This window comes from Ammospiza nelsoni, chromosome 10, assembly GCF_027579445.1.
Source record: "Ammospiza nelsoni isolate bAmmNel1 chromosome 10, bAmmNel1.pri, whole genome shotgun sequence".
Taxonomy (NCBI): domain Eukaryota; kingdom Metazoa; phylum Chordata; class Aves; order Passeriformes; family Passerellidae; genus Ammospiza; species Ammospiza nelsoni.
The window spans coordinates 8,089,905-8,110,974 of NC_080642.1; the positions used below are offsets into that span (position 1 = coordinate 8,089,905).

At 45.2% G+C, this 21,070-nt stretch overlaps 1 protein-coding gene across 1 annotated transcript; it reads right to left on the reverse strand.

The window, feature by feature from the left end:
• Positions 1–1,742: 1,742 nt before the first annotated feature.
• LAMP3 (lysosomal associated membrane protein 3) lies at positions 1,743–18,298 on the reverse strand. Its single transcript, XM_059479612.1, has 6 exons — positions 18,088–18,298; positions 13,262–13,980; positions 12,024–12,146; positions 9,276–9,333; positions 8,574–8,741; positions 1,743–5,897 (listed from the first exon to the last, which is right to left on the reverse strand). The coding sequence occupies exons 1-6, from the start codon at positions 18,131–18,133 to the stop codon at positions 5,758–5,760; spliced, it is 1,254 nt and encodes a 417-aa protein (XP_059335595.1). The 5' UTR covers positions 18,134–18,298; the 3' UTR covers positions 1,743–5,757.
• Between the last annotated feature and the right edge of the window lie 2,772 nt (positions 18,299–21,070).

Genomic DNA, 21,070 nt, shown 5'->3' on the forward strand with positions numbered 1-21,070 from the left:
GGGCCTTTAGGGCTTGCTTGCAAAGTCAAGAGGGATCACCAGACTGTACATGCAGATGTTTGAAAGTACAGTGTAATAAAGCTTAAATGCAGAAATAATAATTTCCTCAGTGATACCAGTTATATGTTTGATGTGCACATCCACAGTCAGAAGCACTCAGGTGAACCTACCAATGTAGTGGACAGGTTGGATTGGCAACGTTTTTTAAAAAAATGTTATTGTGGAAGCTGGGCATATTTTAAAAGATGCTTTGATTAATAATTTGAGTCGTTTTCTCATAACAATTTTTCCCATGAGCAGGTTGTGAAAAATGTAATGTGAAATATTAATTCATTTTCCTGATGACAAAAATATTTCATTTTATTAATTCATTTAATTTAAAAAATTAAATTTATTTAAAATAAAATGTATTTTTATTTATTTTTTATTTATTTAAAATAAAAATTAATTCATTTTCCTGATGACAAAAAAAAACATTCCTTGGTAAAATGAGGTTAAACATTGGCTGGACTCAGGATTCATAATCTTCAAACATTTTTGTGATATAAGAAAGCCTCAGTAAAACTGAGGTTCTAAACCAAGATCAGCACCTCTAATAAACACACATATCCTGACTCTCATTGAGTCCGGATATCCTGACCTTCCTTTTTCCCAACAGCCATTTCTTTTGTTTCTGCATGTTGGAAATGCTCCTATCTGAAATTGTGAAGAAATAGCTAAGAATCTGAGTCAATTAGTTTATAATTTTATAAAGTACTTGGGATCTACCAATTCCATAGGCAGTAAGGCTCACAGAAAAAGAGAAACATGTTTTGTGACATTTTGTGGCTGGCTGGGGAAGCCCAGATGCTGCTGAAAGCCCAGCAGTGTTATGTTGCTGTGGCAGATAAACTTCAGACCCACATCCCCCGCCTTGTTGGCATGCAATGGCCACAGCCCTGGACGTGAGGAAAAAAGTGTCCAAGTCTTGTCACCTTAGTCACAAAGGGTTAACTCCAAGAAATCTTTCTCTTCTCATGCTTGTTATTTTGTTCAAATTGATGCTTAAAAAATACACCTCCATTTTTCTTCTAAATATTCTGATGCAAAGGTTTCTTCAATGAATTCCAAACCTTAGTCCCTCTGGGACAGTCCAGGGTGTGACTCATAGATGGGGACTTTTTGCCTCTAAGTAAAATAGTTGACTTTTCCTCCATCTACCACTAAACCTTGTCAAGAAAGAATTTTGAAACACCAGCAGCCTTTGTGGGCCTACTTCACACACACAAGTGTGTATTCACCAGCTTCTAAAACATGAACAAGTAAGGAATCCTGCCACTAAATAGGTGCAAGCCTGGCATCAAATTTAACACTGTACCAGGCCAAGCAAGTGCCAAGGGGCAGAGCAAACTGCCCCTGCTCTCCAGGCAGCCCTGATTTTCTTCTGAAGGACAAACAAAGGGGCTTGCAAAGTTTTCACCTTGTGACATTAAATTATCCATCGTGTAGGGATGTGCACTGACACCAGAAATTAAGTGAAGCATAATTCTGGTATTTTATCCCTGAGGGAAGTTACAGCCTCAATGCTGCCCTCACTGGCACTTCTCCAACAGCCAAGTTCCTCAATCAGCTGCTGGCAGCAAATTGTTTTTTCTCCCCATCTTTACCATGTCTTCTGCTTTCCTGCAGTCCATCTAAGAACCTTCGCTTCATCATGTGACACTCACTCAGACATTTCAGAGATAAAATCATTGCACACTCTAGTGATTAAATACAGCCTTTATTACAGAAACACCAATAATAGAAAAATAAAGAGCATATCTTACTTGTCATAGCAAGTTATTTTTAGCAGCTATACATTATAGGAAGCTAGAAGTGATCAGCCATGTTCAGATACTCAAGATGCCAATCTAATCTCCCTTCCTCTTTCATCTGAATTAACAGCTGTTTCTTAATTTGTGCTTGTCCATCAGAGAACAGAAAGGACTGAAAGAAATTAAACCCTGCTTTTAAAACTCCTCAGCAACTTGTCTACGTGTGACATCATTGTGTTTCTGGGATACCCTCATTTTGTCTTGGGTGTGCAGAGACCACGGGGATGGTCTGGCATGGGAGCTGCAGCAGAGCACCAGGGAGCCATCAGGATGTGGGGATGTGCTCACCTCCTAGTCCTGTGATGGCCCCGTGGCCTCCTGAGCAGCACACACTTGCACTGAAGTTAAGCTCTGCTTCCCTGGTGGATGTATCATCAATGTACCACAACATCAGCACATCACATCACCCTGATCAGCACCTTCTGGTTCAGGGCTGGGTTGGTCTGAGCCTGCAGCTGGGGGAAGAAGTGAGCCGGGGTTGCTGAGTCACTCTGGGACCCAGCTGCAGCCTTGTCTCTTCCTAAAGCCAAAACTGCCCTGCTGCCCCATTATGGCCCACCTAGTGTGCAAGCAGTTTACCAAATGTCCTCCTTGTGTATGGTGTTCTTTCAGGGACTTTTTGCTCAAGATACTTCCCCAGACAAGATTTTCAAAAGAGCAAGTCAGGCAACACAGCAAGTCGGAATTACCCTAGAGTCATCCCAGTAGGAGGGAGACCTCAAAGCCACTCCATTAGGTTAAAAAGTGCCAGCTAAAATATTCCTATATTCTGGCAGAAAATAAACAGGGGCATCAGCTTTTAGAGCTGCACAGAGCAGCTCAGGGAGAAGATGGGCTGTCTGATTCTAATTCAGCATTAAATCTGGAGAGGCAACACTCCCTGCTATGCTGACACATCGCTGCTGCAGGCTGGTTGGGTTTTGGGATCAGGGATGGAGGTGAGACTGGGCCACAGATGGGAGAAAGGCTGCACTTCAAGGCTGGGATCTCCTGATGCAGTAAGGATTTCTCCAATGGATACTCTGCTGCTGTAAAGCACTAACTCCATTGGATTAATTTTGCTGCATGTTGGCAGCATTTCCTGGGAGCATCCAATCATTTCATTGGTTTGCACCACGTGCACTTCACCGGTGCCACTTAGAGCAAGCCCAGAATATCAATCATGTACAAATGGCAGAATGCAGCTTCATAAAAATAGCAAACAAAAAATAGAAAGAAAAAGCATAAGAACAAATAAGATAAATCTGAATCCAAACATTGTTCAATAGTAACATGTTGATTCACTGTAGAAAGAAAAAAAACCTATGGAGGAAAACGTTATTTGTGCATCACTAGTAAAAATGCCAGGTGTCACAATATTAACCACAGAATTAGCAGTCATTAGTAACTCTTTTCTGTCCTCATGCTCATATCAGACTTTTTAAAAGACTGACTATTAACATAAAGCAATTTTTCAGAACAGAAGAAGCAAATGCTATATCCATGTCAGTAGAAGTAACACAGATCACACAATCCAACAATCCAAAGAACATGTGAAATGGGACTCAGCTTTGACAAGGGAAAGATGTCTGATCCCTGTGCAGAACAGCCTGGGGCCAGGCCATGTGCTGAGCTTTTTAGGCAGCTTTTGTTAAAATGGCCACATGTAGCAGACTGGGACAGCGACATCCCCACTGCAGGCACAGGCTCATTTTCAAATGGAAGCTCTTCAGCCATTTACCTTTCCTCCTAGACATGTCACTTTTTTAAAATAAGGTGAATGCTTTGAGTATAAAAATCTGCTTTCTAAGCAACAGATTCATAGTACTAAATAACCCTGAGAATTAGAGGGATCTTATTAGGCCCAAGGTCTGAATCCAGTGGCTGCTTGTCTGCTAAGGGGGGAAGGAGGAAGGGAAAATGAGCTCAATAAAGCTCATTAAGCATTATGAACAATGCTGGAGCCCTTTTGCAAAAGAATAATTGAAATAGTTACATTTTGATTTGAGTATTCAACTGAATACAGTCCAAATCATGGTGTCTGTATTCAAGGCTTGAAAGTTTGGTGTCCTATTCTTGTGCTGTTTTACCTTATAAACGTATTCAGCTGTTCCTGTACTCACAGCTGGTTCTGATGTTTCTCCAAGTGTAAAAGTGCTTCAAAATTGTCTTTATCTTTCTTATTTATTGGTTCATTCAGACTCAAAGGGAACATTTCTAGAGAATGGTAATTACTTCCACAGCTACATATTATACTGATTATAGAGCATTATGGCCATGTTTCCTGCTTCACACAGACCAACATCTCTAATTCATAGAATGGAAGAATTTCTTTCTTCATTTAAATAAATAAACTTGCAATGGTGAAATATTAGTAAAATATCAAAACTATTTTTAAAATACTTAAGGGAATATCTGATATGACATAACCATCAATTTTATCCAGTGAAAATCCAGTGAAGTTTCATCACCATTAATAACTGTGCAGGATTTGGGCCATTATTCATAGAAATTAAATTAACTCCCAGCATTTCCTTTTTGTTTAGATACAGATTAAACTGTCAAGGCATTTTTGCCTATGATTTCATCTTTCTTTTGTTTAATGAGTGCCATTCCACAGCCCTTTTCCAGGCCAAACTTTTATTAGTAAAATTTAAGCCATTAGCCTAACTCCTTGGAGGAAGTGTGCTCTTACTGAATATTATTTTCTCTTTTGCAAATGCTTTTGTACATAATTTCTTATCATCTTGATGTCATTTGCTTCAGTGAGCAGATTGTGTGGCATGTGCACATGTGTATGTGTCTGTATGTGCACATTTCTGCTCATGTAAATCTTTTGTGACAAGGAACTTTGCCTTCTTACAACAAAGAACATGAGCTGGACTTAAATCTCAAAAGCAATTACTATTCTCATGCCTTCATCATTGCTTCAGCAGGAAATAGCCTACAGAATATATCAGTGTGCTTTAATGCAACTCCAGATTATTTCCATATGAAAATCCAGCTGCTCAGCTGTGAGCATACTGGAGAACACTCACTTTTGGGCAGAGTTTGTCCTAGGCCTGTGCAAGCTTTTATTTCCCACTGAAACCCTGACCATACAGCATTTCTCATGGACTTCATGCAGGTGCCCCAGTGGTGGCCACTTAATCCCAGGCATTTCCAGTGAGTGTGGCATCTTCCTGGACTAAGGGACCACCCTGCTGCCCCAGCAGAGGACATTTCCTGGGCTCAGTGTGGTCACTGTGACAGGTCCATGTCTGAACTGCACATGGGGGATTCCTGAGCTCTCACAAGACCGGGAACATCTTCAGCTCCAGGGTAAGAGTCACAATTACCACTCTGCATTAGTGGGAGAACCCCAGGAGCTTAGGAAGTGTAACTGTGTGTAGGACTGGTGAGAACTTGCTTGAGAGTGGAGTCACACTAACAACTCCCCTGAGATTTTGGCACTCACTGTGTTCTGAAAAAAGCTTTCAGTGAGCTCTCACCTAGCAGGGTTGTCTGTAGCTGTGGGCCTCTGGTTTATTCACCTGAAGGTCAGACTTACATCTTTTGATAAATCTAACCATCATTAACAAACCTGATGGATTTTCTGGGGGATAGTGATACTGCTTGCTTTAAGCTATTTTTAGGAATCTGACTTAGGTGATCTGAATGACCTCCTTTGTTAACAACAGAGAGAATTTAGGCACCTCATTTTGGACTACATCTAAATTAGATGCTAAGAATAGCCTAAAGCAGAAGGTGTGAGTTCTCTCCTTCCCACCTTAAAAGAACTCCTTCCAGAAACATTCATTAGCTGTAAACACACAGTGTCATCTCACTTAAAAATGTGGCTTTAGGGCAGGGAGATTGCCAGGCAGAAGCAAAAGCTCCCGTGACTTCTCTGCTTGCTGCACACACTTGGAAGGAAAGGGGCACCTCAGATGCGTTCATATCCTCTCTGTGGCTTCCTCCTGGAGATCAGGAAGGTGGCAAACACAATGATAAACAATCCCAGGATACTCAGGCACACTGCAATGGGAGCTACTTTGCTGTTTCTATCAAGAAAACATTCTTCTTCTGAAAAGAAAAGGAGATCAGAGAATGTTAGACCAGAACACCACACTCCTAAACCATATATCTGCATTCCAGTAAAACCGGCAAATACAAGCCAGAAGTTCTCAAAACCTTGCTTTCTTTAGTTTTTTTCTTTCTTTTTCCTATATACTTACTATATAGTATATATACTATACTTACTACACTATATTTACTACACTTTTTATCTGTGGTGAGCCTTATCTCAAGAAAACCATCCTTGTCCCTTCTGCAGTAGCTCTGTGCTTCCCTGGAGAGTGGCTCTTATCCCTCACATCTGCAGGAATTGTTTCACCACTCAGCACACACACAGCAGGGGCTTTCTTCCCAAAAGTAGATGGGAGCATCACAATACAAAGTGCCAGCCTGAAAATAAAGAGCAAGACATCCTGCATGGTCAAAAACTGCTCCTGTGTGACATCAGATTGCCTCTTCCCAGTGAAGAGGAATGCTGCTCTGAGTGGCAACTGCAGAGCAAACTGTTCTCTAAGCAGGGCAGTGTGGTCAGCTAAACCCCACAGCAAAACCCCACAGCAAAACCCCACAGCTAAACCCCACACACAGCACATCCCAGCTCAGCAGCAAACCCAGTTTATAGCCAGGATAGATCCACCACACTGTGCCCCCTCACTCCCTGGGACTGTTCTGAGGCAGGATTGACAACACTCTGAGATCAAAACCTCTACTCTTATTCCATGACTGTGCTGGCACAGGTTGTAGCTTGGCTTGGGCTTCTCCCTCATGGGAATTTTATACTGTCAGTGGGCAATGAGCCCAAGGAACATGTGGAGTCCATGGCATCATTTCACAGCTCCAGAGCCTCCACATGGCTCTTCCCAAAGTCTGATCCTCTTCTGCTCTAATCCAGATGGTGATGCAATGCCACAAAGCCAGCAGCATGAGCATTCTATTAGAGGTTGCCTTTTAAAAGCTGTCTGGTTAATGTAACCTGCTGTTAAATGAGCTGAAAAGTATTTGCATCTAAGTGTTGTAAAAGCCAGAAATGTTTGAATAGGCCATTTTGCTTTGATGAAACATTGGGAATGTTGAACTCTATGAACTCTGGAAACTGTTTCTGATACAATGAAGTACAGAAGGCTCTTTTAAAGATTTCTAGACTCAAACAGATCAAGCTATTGATCTAACCTCTGTAATCTGTACAAAATTGTAAGGAACCTGAAACCAGTGACCATTAATGTTTTCTTTTTCTTCCCCATTTAAAGATAAGCAAATCAGGAGCAACAGAAGTGAAACTATCAGTCTTGCGACTCCTGAGGGGAGGAGGCTGATGATGTTTAGTCATTCCTTCACTGGGGATTTTCTTTTTCAGAATCTGCATATGCAGCCAATACACCACAGTTTCATGACTGTTTTATAGCCACAGGGGAATTATTTCAGAGGTGGGAGCTGCTTTCTCAGCTCTCTGATTAAAAGCAAAACTAATTTAAATTTGTACATGGTATTGACTAGCAGAGATTAGTCTGACTTGGAGAGAGAGGGAGGAACAGAGAGCACCTTTCTCAGCTGAGTCTCTCCTAAAGGTGAGACCATACCTAATCCCATAAGTAATATCATTCATTGTACACATTTGAATGGGAATGCAGGGACCAGATGGGATGCCATGAGTTCTTCCAGCTCATTGTTATTCCATGAAAAAAAATCTCCACAGAATGACAGGATAGATGGGATTCTCAGTGTGGAGAAGGACTATGTCTTTAAAAAGCCCCAAATGTTGTTTCCCAATATATTCCTTTTAGAATGGAGAAGGTAACCAAAATGGTGACCTAACAGAAGAATTGGTCAAGTAGAGCCAAACTGAGTCAAAACACAGATCTAAAGTAAAAAGAATACAGGGGCAATATTTTGTAAGCACAGAGAAAGACAAGTGGCAGAAGAGAAAATGTCTTACTGCTGCATCTGAAGGGCTGGAGAGCTGGTCAGCCCCTCTGTGCACCTGAGTTCTTGTATGGAAATGCTCTGGGAGGAAGCCACAGAAATGAGAAAATGGACAACTTGAAAGAGATCACAAGGTCCCACTGAGTTCTCCCCTCTGGTCTTTTACTGAGATACCTGATTGCCTCATTGTGGCACTTCTCCAAGAAAAGACAAACTGAAGAGATGAGCATCATGTTTAATTCTGAAGCTGGGAGTGCGCCAGCTGTGCTCCTCCTCAGGAGCACATTTCATCATGTCTAGACACAGCTGCTCTGAAAATATCATCCTGCACTCACAAATATCTCTTATTAGCTGGCAGTTTTGCTGCTGCAGTTGAGTGAGTATCAGGAGCCTTTTAGAATAGCTAAAATCTGAAATCTGGCTATATTGAGAGCAGTGACCTGGAAATGAACTTTGCACGTTGGGGGGGCAGTGCACTGGTAGTGAACACACCTCTGCTTGTTCCAGGAGAAAATGGATGAAGAAGAAAATTTTGGCTGTAGAGCTGAACATTTTTAATGAGAAGGTGAAACAGAAGGTACTGAATGCAGGAGGGAAAGATATTTTTCCATCCTCCATAGGTATTAGCACTGTGTTGGAAATGACTCAGGAAAGGTTGAGACAACAGCAGTGAGATGTGTATGGGTATAATTTAGCAGATTACATCCATCAGGCCACCAGAGTGCTGTAGATCTGGGAAGGGTGGAAAAGTATCCTTCTACTCACCTTTTCCAAACTGGTCACCCACAATGTCAAAGGCCTGCAGCTGCATATGAACAAAGAGGATCTGGAAGTTCATCTCCAAGGGGAAGGTTTGCCTGCTGGCACACTTAAAGGAATTCCCCAGCTTTGTTGTGAACAGCTTCTCATTTAGGGCTGCATAGTAAAGCATACCTGGAGGCCAGAGAGAGACAGAAGAGAATCCACACTGACTCCATTGGAACCAACATCTTCGTGAGGTAAAATGGTCCCAGAGGTGAATAAAGCACAGACATTTTCTCCATAAACTATCACTTATTCTTCTTGCATGTTAAAATGAGTGCTTTAACTATCAATGGACAACTCAGCTGAGCTTAGGTCTGAAAAGTGGCTAAAATTTCAGATGCTTCTTCAAATCACATTTTAACAAATTGAGTCTGCAGGAGGGGGTCAGAATTCTCACAGGAGCAGGCAAGGTTTGAAGTAATCTCTATTCTGAAAGAGTGGGGCAGGGAAAGCTTTTGAGACCAAAAAGAAAATGTAATAATAGTGATGTAACTGCAGCCAAGCCCCTTTTCTTCCATTTTTATACCATAAGATTTAGGTGAATCACGCATTGAAAGCTTGATGAAACATGTATTTGCAAAATCCAGTGTTTTAAAGATCTGAAAGCTTATCCCACACCCAGAACAGTTTGATATGAAATTAAGACAGGTTAAAATCACTGACCTTCAGAAGATAACTGTATTCTGCTCTCAATTTTAGTGACAGAGTAACTTGGAGCTTGCTGCAAAAGAAGATGTATCTTTATTCATAATACATGCTCATACTTGCAGGGGAAAGAAACACAGCTTACCTCCACAGAATGGTCATAAGGAATTTCCCAAAGGAACACTTTTTAAAGCATCATCTTTCAGACCCAAGAACCAACTCTCTTGGATATTTTTTCTTTTCCAAATCTCAGCTGCATCACCTGTTCAAGGTAATGGGGCCATGCAGGTGTCATTTTACACAAACTGCTCAAGCTGGGCACTCCTCAGATACTTGTGATAATAACCAATAGTAGGAAGATTGCTGGCAAGGAAAGCACCTTGCACAACAGCACAGAACAAAATTCCCAGCCAGGTGTCCTGCCCACATGTGCCCTGAAACCCTGGTGCAGCCTGGACACTGCTCTCCCCTGGGGTGCCACAGAGCAAGAGCCAGCCCTGGGAGCTTCTCCCTGGTAGCAGTGTTGCAGTAAAATGTGATGCCTCATGCAGCAGCCCTGCTACCCTCTTTAATTCCTGCTGTGGGCACAAAGGGATTCATGAGTGCAGCTGGTGGATAAACGGCATGAATGTCTCCTGTGCACTTGTAGGATGGAATGGGGAAAACTGAAGAAAGAAAATGCACCAGAGGAGAGGTTCTCAGCATCATTCCAACTTAAAGACATAAATATGACCATTTTTGGATGGCAGTTCTGTTTGGCCACGGTTAAAAACTTTGCTTGGGGAAAACACCTGCTCCTACTTCACATCTTGTGCGTTGGTTACACAACTTCCTTTTTTCAAGCCCTTCACAGAGGCCACTGGAGTGGTGAGCACTGAACCAGCCCCTCTCCTCTGCCACCCCAGCCCCAGGGCCTGAGCCTGCTCCTCTCCCACAGGGACGGCCACAAGTGGGGACCAAACACAAAAAGCCAGCAGCAAACTGTTTTCTTATTAACTTGAATTTCAAAGCAGTCCAAGCTGAGCCCTGCTATGCTCTTGAGGCTTATCTTTAAGTGGAGGGTGCATTGTCTAATGCTGTGCCAAAAACCACCTTTTTCAGGGCAAGGCAGGTCAAGCACCTCCTAAAGGTTCACATCACTCTCCTTAGCACTGCTGCAACCTGGGAGCTTTCGTGGGTACTTGAATCCCCAGCCTTTCCCTAAGGATTCTTGTAACACCAAAAATGCTCCTCTTGTTGCAGGAAGCACATATTTAAAGCAAACACTCAAAGTCTGAACTGATCCTTTGTTTTGAAGGAGCTCCTTCATTTTTTACCTTACTTTGCTTTTTCTCTGTACCTCTTAGAAAACTTTTAGCTACAAGTGAAAATGAAGATGACTACTAATCAAAATATTTTCTCTGTTCAAGAATTAATGACATATGTGGGGTATAATTTGCTGTTCTCTCTTGGACTTTTTATGAAAATGACTGATTGACCACTTGTACTTTTCTTAATTGTCTCTAATTTGAGCCTGGAACCAGGCTGCAAGACTGCCATTTATCTTGATTAATTGAAGGACACAGATCAGCAGTGATGGCCAGATGCAGCTCTCAGCTGCTGTGGAGCTCCAGGACATGGCCTTGATGTTCATTACACCTGCCAGAGTTTGATGGGATCCAGCCATGTTCCTGCCCATTCCTCCCTGCCCATAAATGACTTTATTCACAGTGTTATTTCTGTTTTACCTCTGCTGGCATCATCACCCAGCCCCTACAGCTTTCAGGTAAACAGTGCTGCCTTCCAAAGTGTGCAAATCCCTGATTTAGCAAGAGGATGGCTGTACTCAGGGATTTTCTCCTGTGCTTGTAAAAGCTGCAGCACTCTTGGTAGCTTGCGTTAAAGCCACACCTGCATGTGGTGTGGCCCCAGTGGGGAACATGGAATTCATAGATACAATGTCAAAAACAAAGCTCAGTTTCCCACTGTGTAAGCAGGATCTCTCATCTTGCCCAAGTTTCTGTGTGTGTTTATAGGTCTCCCTGGTGTGGTGCATTTTAAGGCCACTTACCTACGATTTTGTTGTTGCAGTTCACTTGTTTGGAATTCTCCACTCAGAAATTAGATGAAATTTGACTCTTTCAGCTGTGGATGTGTCATGGCTCCTGGGCACTTAAACTGCACAGGCTGTCCTTTGAATTTGACAACCCCAGCTGGCTTTTAGGGGGCACAAATGGCTGAGAGCAACTTGACAGTGAGCCAGAGCTCTCAGCACACCTTGTTCCTGCACAGGGACTCCAGTCCCAAACCCTTTCCCTCAGCACCACTCCCATGCAAACAGCAGATCTGACCCCCCCTACCATGAGAATTTTACCTATGTAAAAAAGACTCAGATTTTGCTTGGCTATTCCTAGGCTTTGTGTTCCTTGAGGGACAGCTTTAACACTGCTCTCTGGCACCTTTTGTCAGAGGATGGCACAGAACTGTGCTTACTCTTCCCTTCCAAATGGAAAGTTCAAACAGAGCTGATTTAACACTGAAGTCTGTTGTACTGTGAGCACAACATTGCACAGGCAGCCTCCAGAAGTATTTTCCAATCTGAATTAATTAAAGCATGGTTCTCTGGTTCTAGCCTTTTGGGAAGGAGTAACCATGCCTTATATACAGATGGAAAACGATCACAGAGATAGATAAAATGCCTTTTCCCACAGCTCAAGCTGGATCAAAGGCAGCTTTGTTCTTGCTTTCCAGTCCTAAACACTCCTTCCCTCTAAATGCAACAATTACCTTTACAAAGATGATGTTTACAAATCCTCCACTAAAAGTTAAGTTCAGCTCAGACTGCACCATCCCACAGCTTCCAGATATCTTTGTCATATTGGGGTTGACAGTCACATATTCCATCTGCTCCTGTGGAGAAAAGAGACATTGCAGGGCTGCTGATGAATAAAAGCAAACATGCAGAGATTTAATAACTTTAAAACACACAGAGATTTGCCCTTTTTATGCCCCCAGACAGGCTCTGTGTGGCTGAATGAACAGGCTAGTGGTGGTGGCAGCCAAACTGCCGCCTGCCAGGGTTGTTCCCCACTTACAAACCAGAACTGGTGGTTGTCTGACACATCACTGAGCTGTTCCAGTGCATTAAACTGTGCATTAAGCTGGCAGAAAATATTTGGTTTCTGTTCATTCAGTGAACTGATGATTCAGGCAGAGTCAGGTGAGTATGAGTGGTAATTTACAGAGAGGGAGTACCTCATGTTATTATCAACATCTCACTGAGGTCTGGTGAGGTTGGGAATCCTGCTCCCTTCCTGGCTTCTGACAGGACAAGGAATGAAAATTACCTTTACCAACATTAGTCTCTCTTGCAATGTTACAAATATTCAGATATCAAACATGAGTATTTGTGTTCGTAACAGGGATGCCATAAGAACTCCAGAGCCTGAGGATGTAGCTCTTATATGGTGTATTAATGGGGGCAACAAAAACTTAAGCCTGAGGGACACATTTGCCATTTCAGGTTGTATGGCATCTTTTACTGAATCATTCTCAGTGGATCACTTCTAGGAGAGAGGAGCAGCTCTTCACGACCTGGCAGTTCCCATGATCCTAATGTCCATACATCAGCATCAGGACAGCCTACCTCTAAATCTAAGTCTGTGAACTGGCAATTTCTTGCTTTCATTCCAACTCACAATGTCAAGCTCTTGCCTGAAGTCAGTTCAGATTTTAACCAACCTCCCATTGTGGGAAGCACAAATAACTCTGCAGGCTGATCCCCTGCCCCAGCATTGCTCCCACACAAATATCACTGAAGTAAGAGAGCACCTTTACATCTCCTTGGCATCATCATCACACAGGCCAAAGTACAGCAGCGGGGATACTGGGGCAGGAGAGGCCTTAGACTGGCAGCAAACCATTTATTTTGATCATAGGAGCTAATTCTGAAAATGGCTTGGAAAGAGGAAGAATAAACTCCAGCTAATGACTGAAGTCACTAGAGAGCTCAGCTTCCCCCTCACCTGTTGTGTATTTCGGGCCATCAGCTGCAAGCCCATGACGGCTTTGACACAGGTCCTGTTCCCATCAGAAACAGTGTAGGTGCCTGTGGGGATGGCAGAGGGCTGTGGGGTGGGAGGGGGTCTCACAGTGCTGCCAGGGGACGTGGGAGCTGTCTGTGTCCTTGCAGGGGTGCCTGTTGTGTTGGTCCCGGCCGTGGCTGTTGGATCACCCGTGGCTGTTGTTTGTCTCCGTGTCCGCGTGCTGGGCCCGGCGCTCGGCGTGCTGGTGGCAGCTGTCCCCTGGCTACTTGCTGTCTCGTGCTTCAGGGATGTGTTGGTGGCCACTGCTGCAGTTGCTGTGGTCACCCGTGGTCCCGTGCCGTGCCTGGTGGAGGACACAGGGGCAGAGGTTGCGTTCTTGGCTGCAGCTGTAAGCGAGGGCGCCGCCGTGGTCGCAGCCTGGCCGGCCGTGCTGGGGCTGTCTGCAGGGGCTGGGGATGGTGGTGCTGCTCCTGCCGTGGGCTGGCCTGCAGCTGGTGCTGCCTGCAGCTGCTCCCTTGTCTGCTCCATCGTTCTGTGGCTTGTGGGTGTTGTTTGAAGAGGGTCTGTGCTGGTGCTTTGATCGGGTGAGGAGTGATAAAAGGAAAGTGGCTGAGCAGAAGTAGCCATTTGATGGAAGGATGTGGTTTCTGGAGACAGTTCAACCCCCAGGGCCACTTCAGCAAAGCAGGAGGAAAATGCTGCAAAGAAACTAAAGTCAGTAGTCTAGAAACCTTTACATTTCACTTCTATGTTGATAACCACAACATACCTGCACTGGCTTTGTTATCAAATGGGTGATACAATTTCACTCTTCATTTGACTCCAGTCATGATAGGAGAATGAAGGCAGACACCCTGTAGGACTATCCACATCTAGATACCAATACCCTAAGCTTCACACCCTAAGCTTCTGAGTATTCCCATTCCAGGGGAGCACACTGGCTCCCAGCTCTCCACACACTCAGGAAGCAGACCTTGCACAATCCCCAGGCAGCACAAGAATTCCCTGCAGGAGGTAGTTCAGCAGGATTTGCTGGAAGCAAATTGTTGAGGTCTGAAGAAGGTGAAGTGGGTGCAGCAGCCAGAGGGGTTGTTGGTTTCTTACCAACAAAGTGTAGGGAATGGGGATGTGTCTGTGTGTGTGAAGGAAGTAAGCAGTGCCATGGTCTTACAGTGATTCACAAGTCTGGGAAACCACTCTGGGAACAGGGAAATTCCAGGTATTTATTTTGTTGCAGCCATGTCAGTTTGAACCCTGGAGTTCCTCCTCCTGGAAGAACCCAAAGAAAGACCGTCCCTCTAAGTGATGGGCTTTCAGAAATGAGAAAAAAAAATTAGGGTGCAAAAAAAATAATCCAGGAGCATTTTGGACCACATCAGGAAATAGTTACAGCACCAAAATTATGCTTCCACCTAGTAACATTTACAGAAATATGTCCCTTGCAGAAGTGAAAAAAAAAATCTGGCTCATAAATGTAAATACAGAAATGAACAAAAAGTGGTAAAGTACACTGCAGAATATTTGAATGTCACAACTCTTCTGCTTGAGTCTTTGTGAGTGTGCAACAAGACTCTGGAAAGACAAGGTCAACTTAAAGAAATAAATCACTGATGTTTGTGAATTTTTTGATGTACATGAAGGTAGAGGTAGTTAAATGCTTTACTGCCTAAAATAGTGGGAGGACAGATATAAATTCTCCAATTTGGAGACAGAAGGGACACAAAAGTCCAAGATAGCTCATATTCCCAGCAGTACAGCTCCACAGACAATGCATCAACATGTCTGAGTTCACTGTACACTGCTTCTTTCAACGAAATTTCTCATGAATCAGTGTCAAAGTTGATGGCAGGCAGGCTGCTGAGATTAGAATATCAGGATACATTAACGCCAGAGGCACATTTGGAGTGAAAATGGCTGAAATCTCACAAGGTCTTATTCATTTATTTGTTGTCACTCATCATGAACAGAGATCTTCAATAATAGCTGAATTCATAAAAATCTAACCATTTTCAGATACATGTAAAGTAAGAATAATAAAACTTCTTGGGTTTTGAATCAAATTCAAGATAAAAATCAAAGCAACAAGAGAAGATGCACAGATCTTAACCCTTACCACAATTTTCCCTTTAAAATGGCTATGCTGGAGAAGAGCAGAAATGCAAATGTAAATACTCCAAACTCCTAAAATTGCCTGGGTTTCACTCTGAGCTGTACAGAACACACCTGACTGCCACTTTAGGTGTTACCATCAAAATGCAACTTGAGACAGTTGAAAAACCTCAAAAATATTGTGATTTTTCTCAAAATGAACCTAAAAATGCATAATTCATATGATACTTTCGTTCACTTTATCCCTTTCCCCTATGCTTTGCCACAACTGATGCAGAGCTGTTAATCAGATGACTGATCTCCTTCTGTGGGGCCAGGGGAAAGCCAGAACAGTTGCCATGCACCACTTATGGGTAGCTGCATCCAAGTGTATCAGCATGATAAAAACAAGAAAGAAGAAGTTGCAATTTTCACTCTTTCTTCCCCTCTAAGACTGTAAAACAATCCATATTTAAATTTACACTACTCCTAAATTGTCTGTAGGTCTTCGTTTTCAGCTCACTGATTGTTTTTGATTACTGACCAGGTTACACAGATGTAGAAAGAAATATTGAAGTGACATTAAAATGCCACCCATAGCTTTTAAATAAAACTCCTCAAAAGGTCATTTCAACCCAATTATTTTTCATTGTTCAGCTGGACAGGGTGACCTGAGGGGTGAAGCCAGCAATGTCTTTGGAATGGCCCATGGTTTTTGCTCACTGGGTGACTATCAGACTGTTCCTCCAAGAATTTTGGGGCCAAATGCCAGTGTGTGATGGCCACACTGCTAAATCCATTGGCCTGGGCTTCCCAAAAGGCATTTGGCCACATCAGCCCCCAGGGATGGCAGGGATCACTCTCCAGCTGCCCCCATTGGCACTGGCTGTGTTTGGGTGGCTGCTGGAGGAGGTTTGGTGGCCCTGCTGGGTGAAGGGGCAGATGGGCCCATGGGTCCCTGACCTACACTCCAGCTGAGGCTGGGAAAGCTTCTGTGGCTCCTTGGCATGGCCAAGATCCTCTCTGGGAACCTGGCACAGCTCAGAAAGCAGCTGAGAGCTCAACTCCCCCAGCACTGCCTTTTGTGGCTCTGCCAGCAGAACAGAACAGACCACAGAAACATGAGGAGTGGAGCTCTGCACCCCCAGTAGTTTCCTTTTTCCCCCCCTTCTATAAAGCCAACTCAAAACTTCATATAAACAACATTTTGTTTGAGGGATGCAAGTGCCCTGGGGTGTATCTTCCCAGAGCAGCAGCTGCAGTCCCCTTGTCTCACTTCAGCACCAAAATTGTGTGTAACAGATGCCGAGGGCTGTGTCAGAGCCCTAACAGCCTCCTTGCAATGCTCCAGAAAAAGCTCCCAAGCTCCCAGAAACGGACCAGCACAGCTCTCAGAAATTCACTGTTCCCTGTCTGGGCCTGGAGATCCCTTTTTCATGCTTTGGTGACAGGTTTTGGTCACAAGAACATCGCTGCTGTGCTCCCAGCTGTTATGGCGGGAAGCTGAGTGCTCAGTGCCATGGCCCAGCTGTGCCATTTCTCAGCCTGTGCTGGGGTGTGTGACAGACACTCATCCCCTTTTCATCAAACCACACTCATCTGTTCAGCTGCCCAGCAGTGTTGGTTTGCACTAATTATGTTTCATTCCCTGTCTGCATAGAAGGACTTAACTTTGTGACATTAATAAAACATCACAACAAATTATTAAAGGAAAGATCAAAATCGGGTAAAGAACAGAGGAAACAAGTTCTTTCTGGTCAAAAGTGATTGCTGACCACTGAATTATTAGTGTTGCTACTCAGTCTGATCTTGCTCTCCCTTTCATCTCTATGTTTTGGGGCTCTTTCAGCAGCCTTTGGCTTTGAAGCAGGCATGGGAAAGCAGAGATACAGCAGGAGCTGCTTGTGGTCAACTCCCTGGGCACTTTCCCTGCTCATGGACTGGGAGGAGGACAGGGCTGTTCTTTGTGTGATTTCCGTGTGCAATGGCAAAACACAGCCAACAGCAAGCTCAAACCTTGGCCATTCCACAGATTAAATCACATTTTGTCCTCTTCACCAGGCAAATTTGGTGCTCCTGCAGGTGTTGAGCAGTGACTGGGAGATGTCCTTCATGTGTATGGCTCCCCAGATTTTCACAGGGCAGCATTAAGGATCAGATGGTGACTCTGATGGGGTTTGTCACTGAGAGAAGCCCCAGCCTAACTTCTCCAAGCCCCTGCCTCACTCCTGCTTTCCTGATCCTGCTCTGCATCTTGCAATGCAGATAAATTGACTCAAGCAATGCTTCCTTAGTTTTTCTTTCCTGCTTGTCTCACTCAAGATTTTCAGTTAGATCTGCAGGTCTGGAAATTATTTTTAATTACAAAAAGCAAAGCCAAAAAAGTCTGCTTCTAACAAGGCTTGGAACTGACTCCTTCACACAGAGTTTATGCCACCAAAAGAGTTCAAGGGAAAATACAGAGGAAAACATCAAAAACGAAGTGTATCTTAAAAACAGAACAGGTTGATACAGTAAGTGTGTCAAACTGAGGGTACAGCAGCTGCAATGAACAGCAGGTATGGTTATTTCTTAGCAGTGGGACTTTACTGAAAGCACCCTCAGTGTTAGCAACAAACTGTCCAAAGTTTTGATTCTGTTGGGTGCTGTCCTGACTGCAAGGAAACTAGACTGAGATAATGTCCCATTTTCCAGGTAGAAATGATGGTGTTACTCACCCCAGGCAAGGGTCAGCGAGATGAGCTGCCGTGCACTCCTCCCCATGGCCAGCACGGCTGTGAGAGGCACTGCTTCTCCCGGGAGCTGGTGCAGAACAAACCCAGCTCTGCTGCTGACTGAAAAGTTTCACTGGCTGCAGGGAGTGCTCAGTCACATGGCTGGGAAGGAGGTGGAGAGAGAGGGGGAGACCCGTGCCTCTCGCCTGTAAATTCACGCAGAAGGAAATAAATGATGGTTAGGAAAGAAAGTGAAAAGAGAAGTGACTGCTGGGCTGACTGGGAGGAGACCTGGAGCTCTGCGAGGTCAGGGAAAGCTTCATGCATCTCCCTCCCTGTCTGAGAACCTGGTGCACAGGGCCCCAGCAGAGGGTTACAGCCTGTAAATCAGTGCCTCCCCTGTGTTCTTCAAAAAATACTTTATTTAAGGGCAAACTGCATATTTTATGTTAAGGCACAGAAGGGAGAGGTGTGACTGTGTCCACAGAGCACTGGCTAAAGGTAACACAGGGCTGAGCAGAGCCCCAGACGGGCTCTTGGCCCACGGGCACCATCCTGTGCTGCCGGGCCCTGTGAGCGAGTGTGCACGGGTGTGAGCAAGTGTGCATGAGTGTGCAAGAGTGTGAGTGGGTGTGCAGGAGTGTGAGCAAGTGTGAGTAGTGTGCAAGAGTGTGAGTGTGCAAGAGTGTCAGAGAGTGTGAGTGTGCAAGTAAGTGTGCAAGAGTCTGCGTGAGTGTGAGTTGTGGGAGAGTGTGAGTGTGCAAGGGTGTGAGTGTGCAAGAGTGTGAGTAGTGGGACATAGTGTGAGTGTGCGAGAGTGTGAGTGGGCACGGGTGTGAGTGTGCAAGGGTATGAGTGTGAGTAGTGTGCAATAGTGTGACTGAGTGTGCACGAGTGTGAGCAAGTGTGCATGAGTGTGTAAGAATGTGAGCAGGTGTGCATGAGTGTGAGCAAGTGTGAGTCGTGTGCAAGAGTGTGAGTGTGCAAGGGTCTGAGTGTGAGTAATGTGCAAGGGTCTGAGTGAGAGTGAGTGTGCAAGGGTGTGAGAGAGTGTGCAAGAGTCAGGGTGTGAGTAGTGTGCAAGAGTATGACAGAGTGTGCACGGGGGTGAGCAACTGTGCATGAGTGTGCAAGAGTGTGAGTGGGTGCGCATGAGTAGTGTGCAAGTGTCAGAGTGTGAGTGTACAAATGTGTAAGTGTGCAAGGGTCTTTGTGAGCGTGCAAGAATGTGAGTGAGTGTGGAAGAATGTCAGTGAGTGTGAGTAGTGTGAGAGAGTGTGAATGTACAAGAGTGTGAGTTATGTGCAAGGGTCTGAGTGAGTGTGCAAGGGTCTGAGAGTGTGTGTGCAAGGGTGTGAGTAATGTGCAAGAGTGCGAGCGTGCACAGGAGTGAGCAAGTTTGCATAAGTGTGCAAGAATGTGAGGGGGTGTCCGTGAGTGTGAGCAAGGGTGAGTAGTGTGCAAGGGTGTGAGTGTGCAAGAGTGTGAGTAATGTGCAAGAGTGTGAGTGAGTAGTTTGCAAGGGTGTTAGTGTGACTGGTGTGAGTGTGCAATTATTTATTCCTTTCCAGGGTTCTGATGTCTCCTTGCTCCTCCTTTAGTATAGCTCTAATGGCTCATTTTCTTTAAAGAGAACAGATACCATAAAATAATGAATCACCCTTCTGAAGGGCGGAGCCAAGGTTCTCCTCTCTTCGCTCGTCCTGGGGATGCTCAAACAGCACCACAATCACCAGCTTGAGCTGCTCTGGGCAGCAACAAATAAAATAAAATAAAAATTTGGAAAAATAGAAAAATTTAAAATAAAAATTAAAAAACAAGTAAAAAATTAAATTATTAGAAATATAAAAAAATAAAGTAAAAAATGTTAAGTGCCGTAAAATGTTGCAAAGAAAAACCGTTGTAAAATGTCGTAAAGCAAAACTGTTGTAAAGCGCGACTGTCATAAAACCAGCCGTAAAGCGCGACTGTCGTAAAAGGGGATGGGCCGTAAAGCGCAACTGTCGCAAAAGTTGCCGTCAAGCGCGACTGTAGTAAAACTGACGTAGAGCACGACTGTCGTAAAAGGGTCGGGGCCGTAAAGCGCGACTATCGCAAAGAGACTTTTGGACACAAGGGGATTGAGCACTTTAATAATATCTCCCGCCGGGATCTGGCTGCTAATAATATCTCCGCTGGGATCTGGGGAGGTGGTCCCAGCTTGCAGGGCGCTGGTTGAGCTCTGTGCTGCAAGGGGGATGCCCGCAGCAGCTCCCCGCCGAGCTCTTCTCCTACCGTGACTCTCGAACGGGACACGCCCCCCCTCCCCCTTTCCCCCCCCCCCCCGGCGGAACGCACAGCTCCGGTACCCGCAGTCCAGCTCACCCCTGCCGCCCCGCCCCCCGCCATCTGGACACCCGTTTCCCCGCCCTCAGCCACGCCCCCTGCCCTCGTGGCCCCTCCCACAGCTCCCGCCATCCCCGCCTTTACCATCCCGCTGGTCTCTGCTGTCCCGGCCACCGCGGGCCCCGCCCTTACCTGCCCGCCCACCAGCGTCACCGCGGCCCCGCCCCGTCCTGCCCCCGCCGCTCCCCCCCGCTACCCGCAGCAAGTGCTGCGAGTGTGAGTGAGTGTGCATGAGTGTCAGCCACAGGGCTCCTGCACAGCTCCCCGGGCCGGGGCAGGAGCCGTGCCGGCAGGGCTGGGATGTGCAGCAGCAGCAATGCAGGCAGGGCTGGGATGTGCAGCGCAGCAATGCAGGCAGGGCTGGGATGTGCAGCAGCAGCAATGCAGGCAGGGCTGGGATGTGCAGCAGCAGCAATGCAGGCAGGGCTGGGATGTGCAGCAGCAGCAATGCAGGCAGGGCTGGGATGTGCAGCCCAGCAATGCAGGCAGGGCTGGCTGCAGTGCCGGGCTGTGCAGCAGGAGAGCCTCACTCACTCCTGCCCTGGCATCCCCTGCCCTGGGCACCTGCCAGAGCCCTGCTTGGGCAGGGAACAAAGCAGCC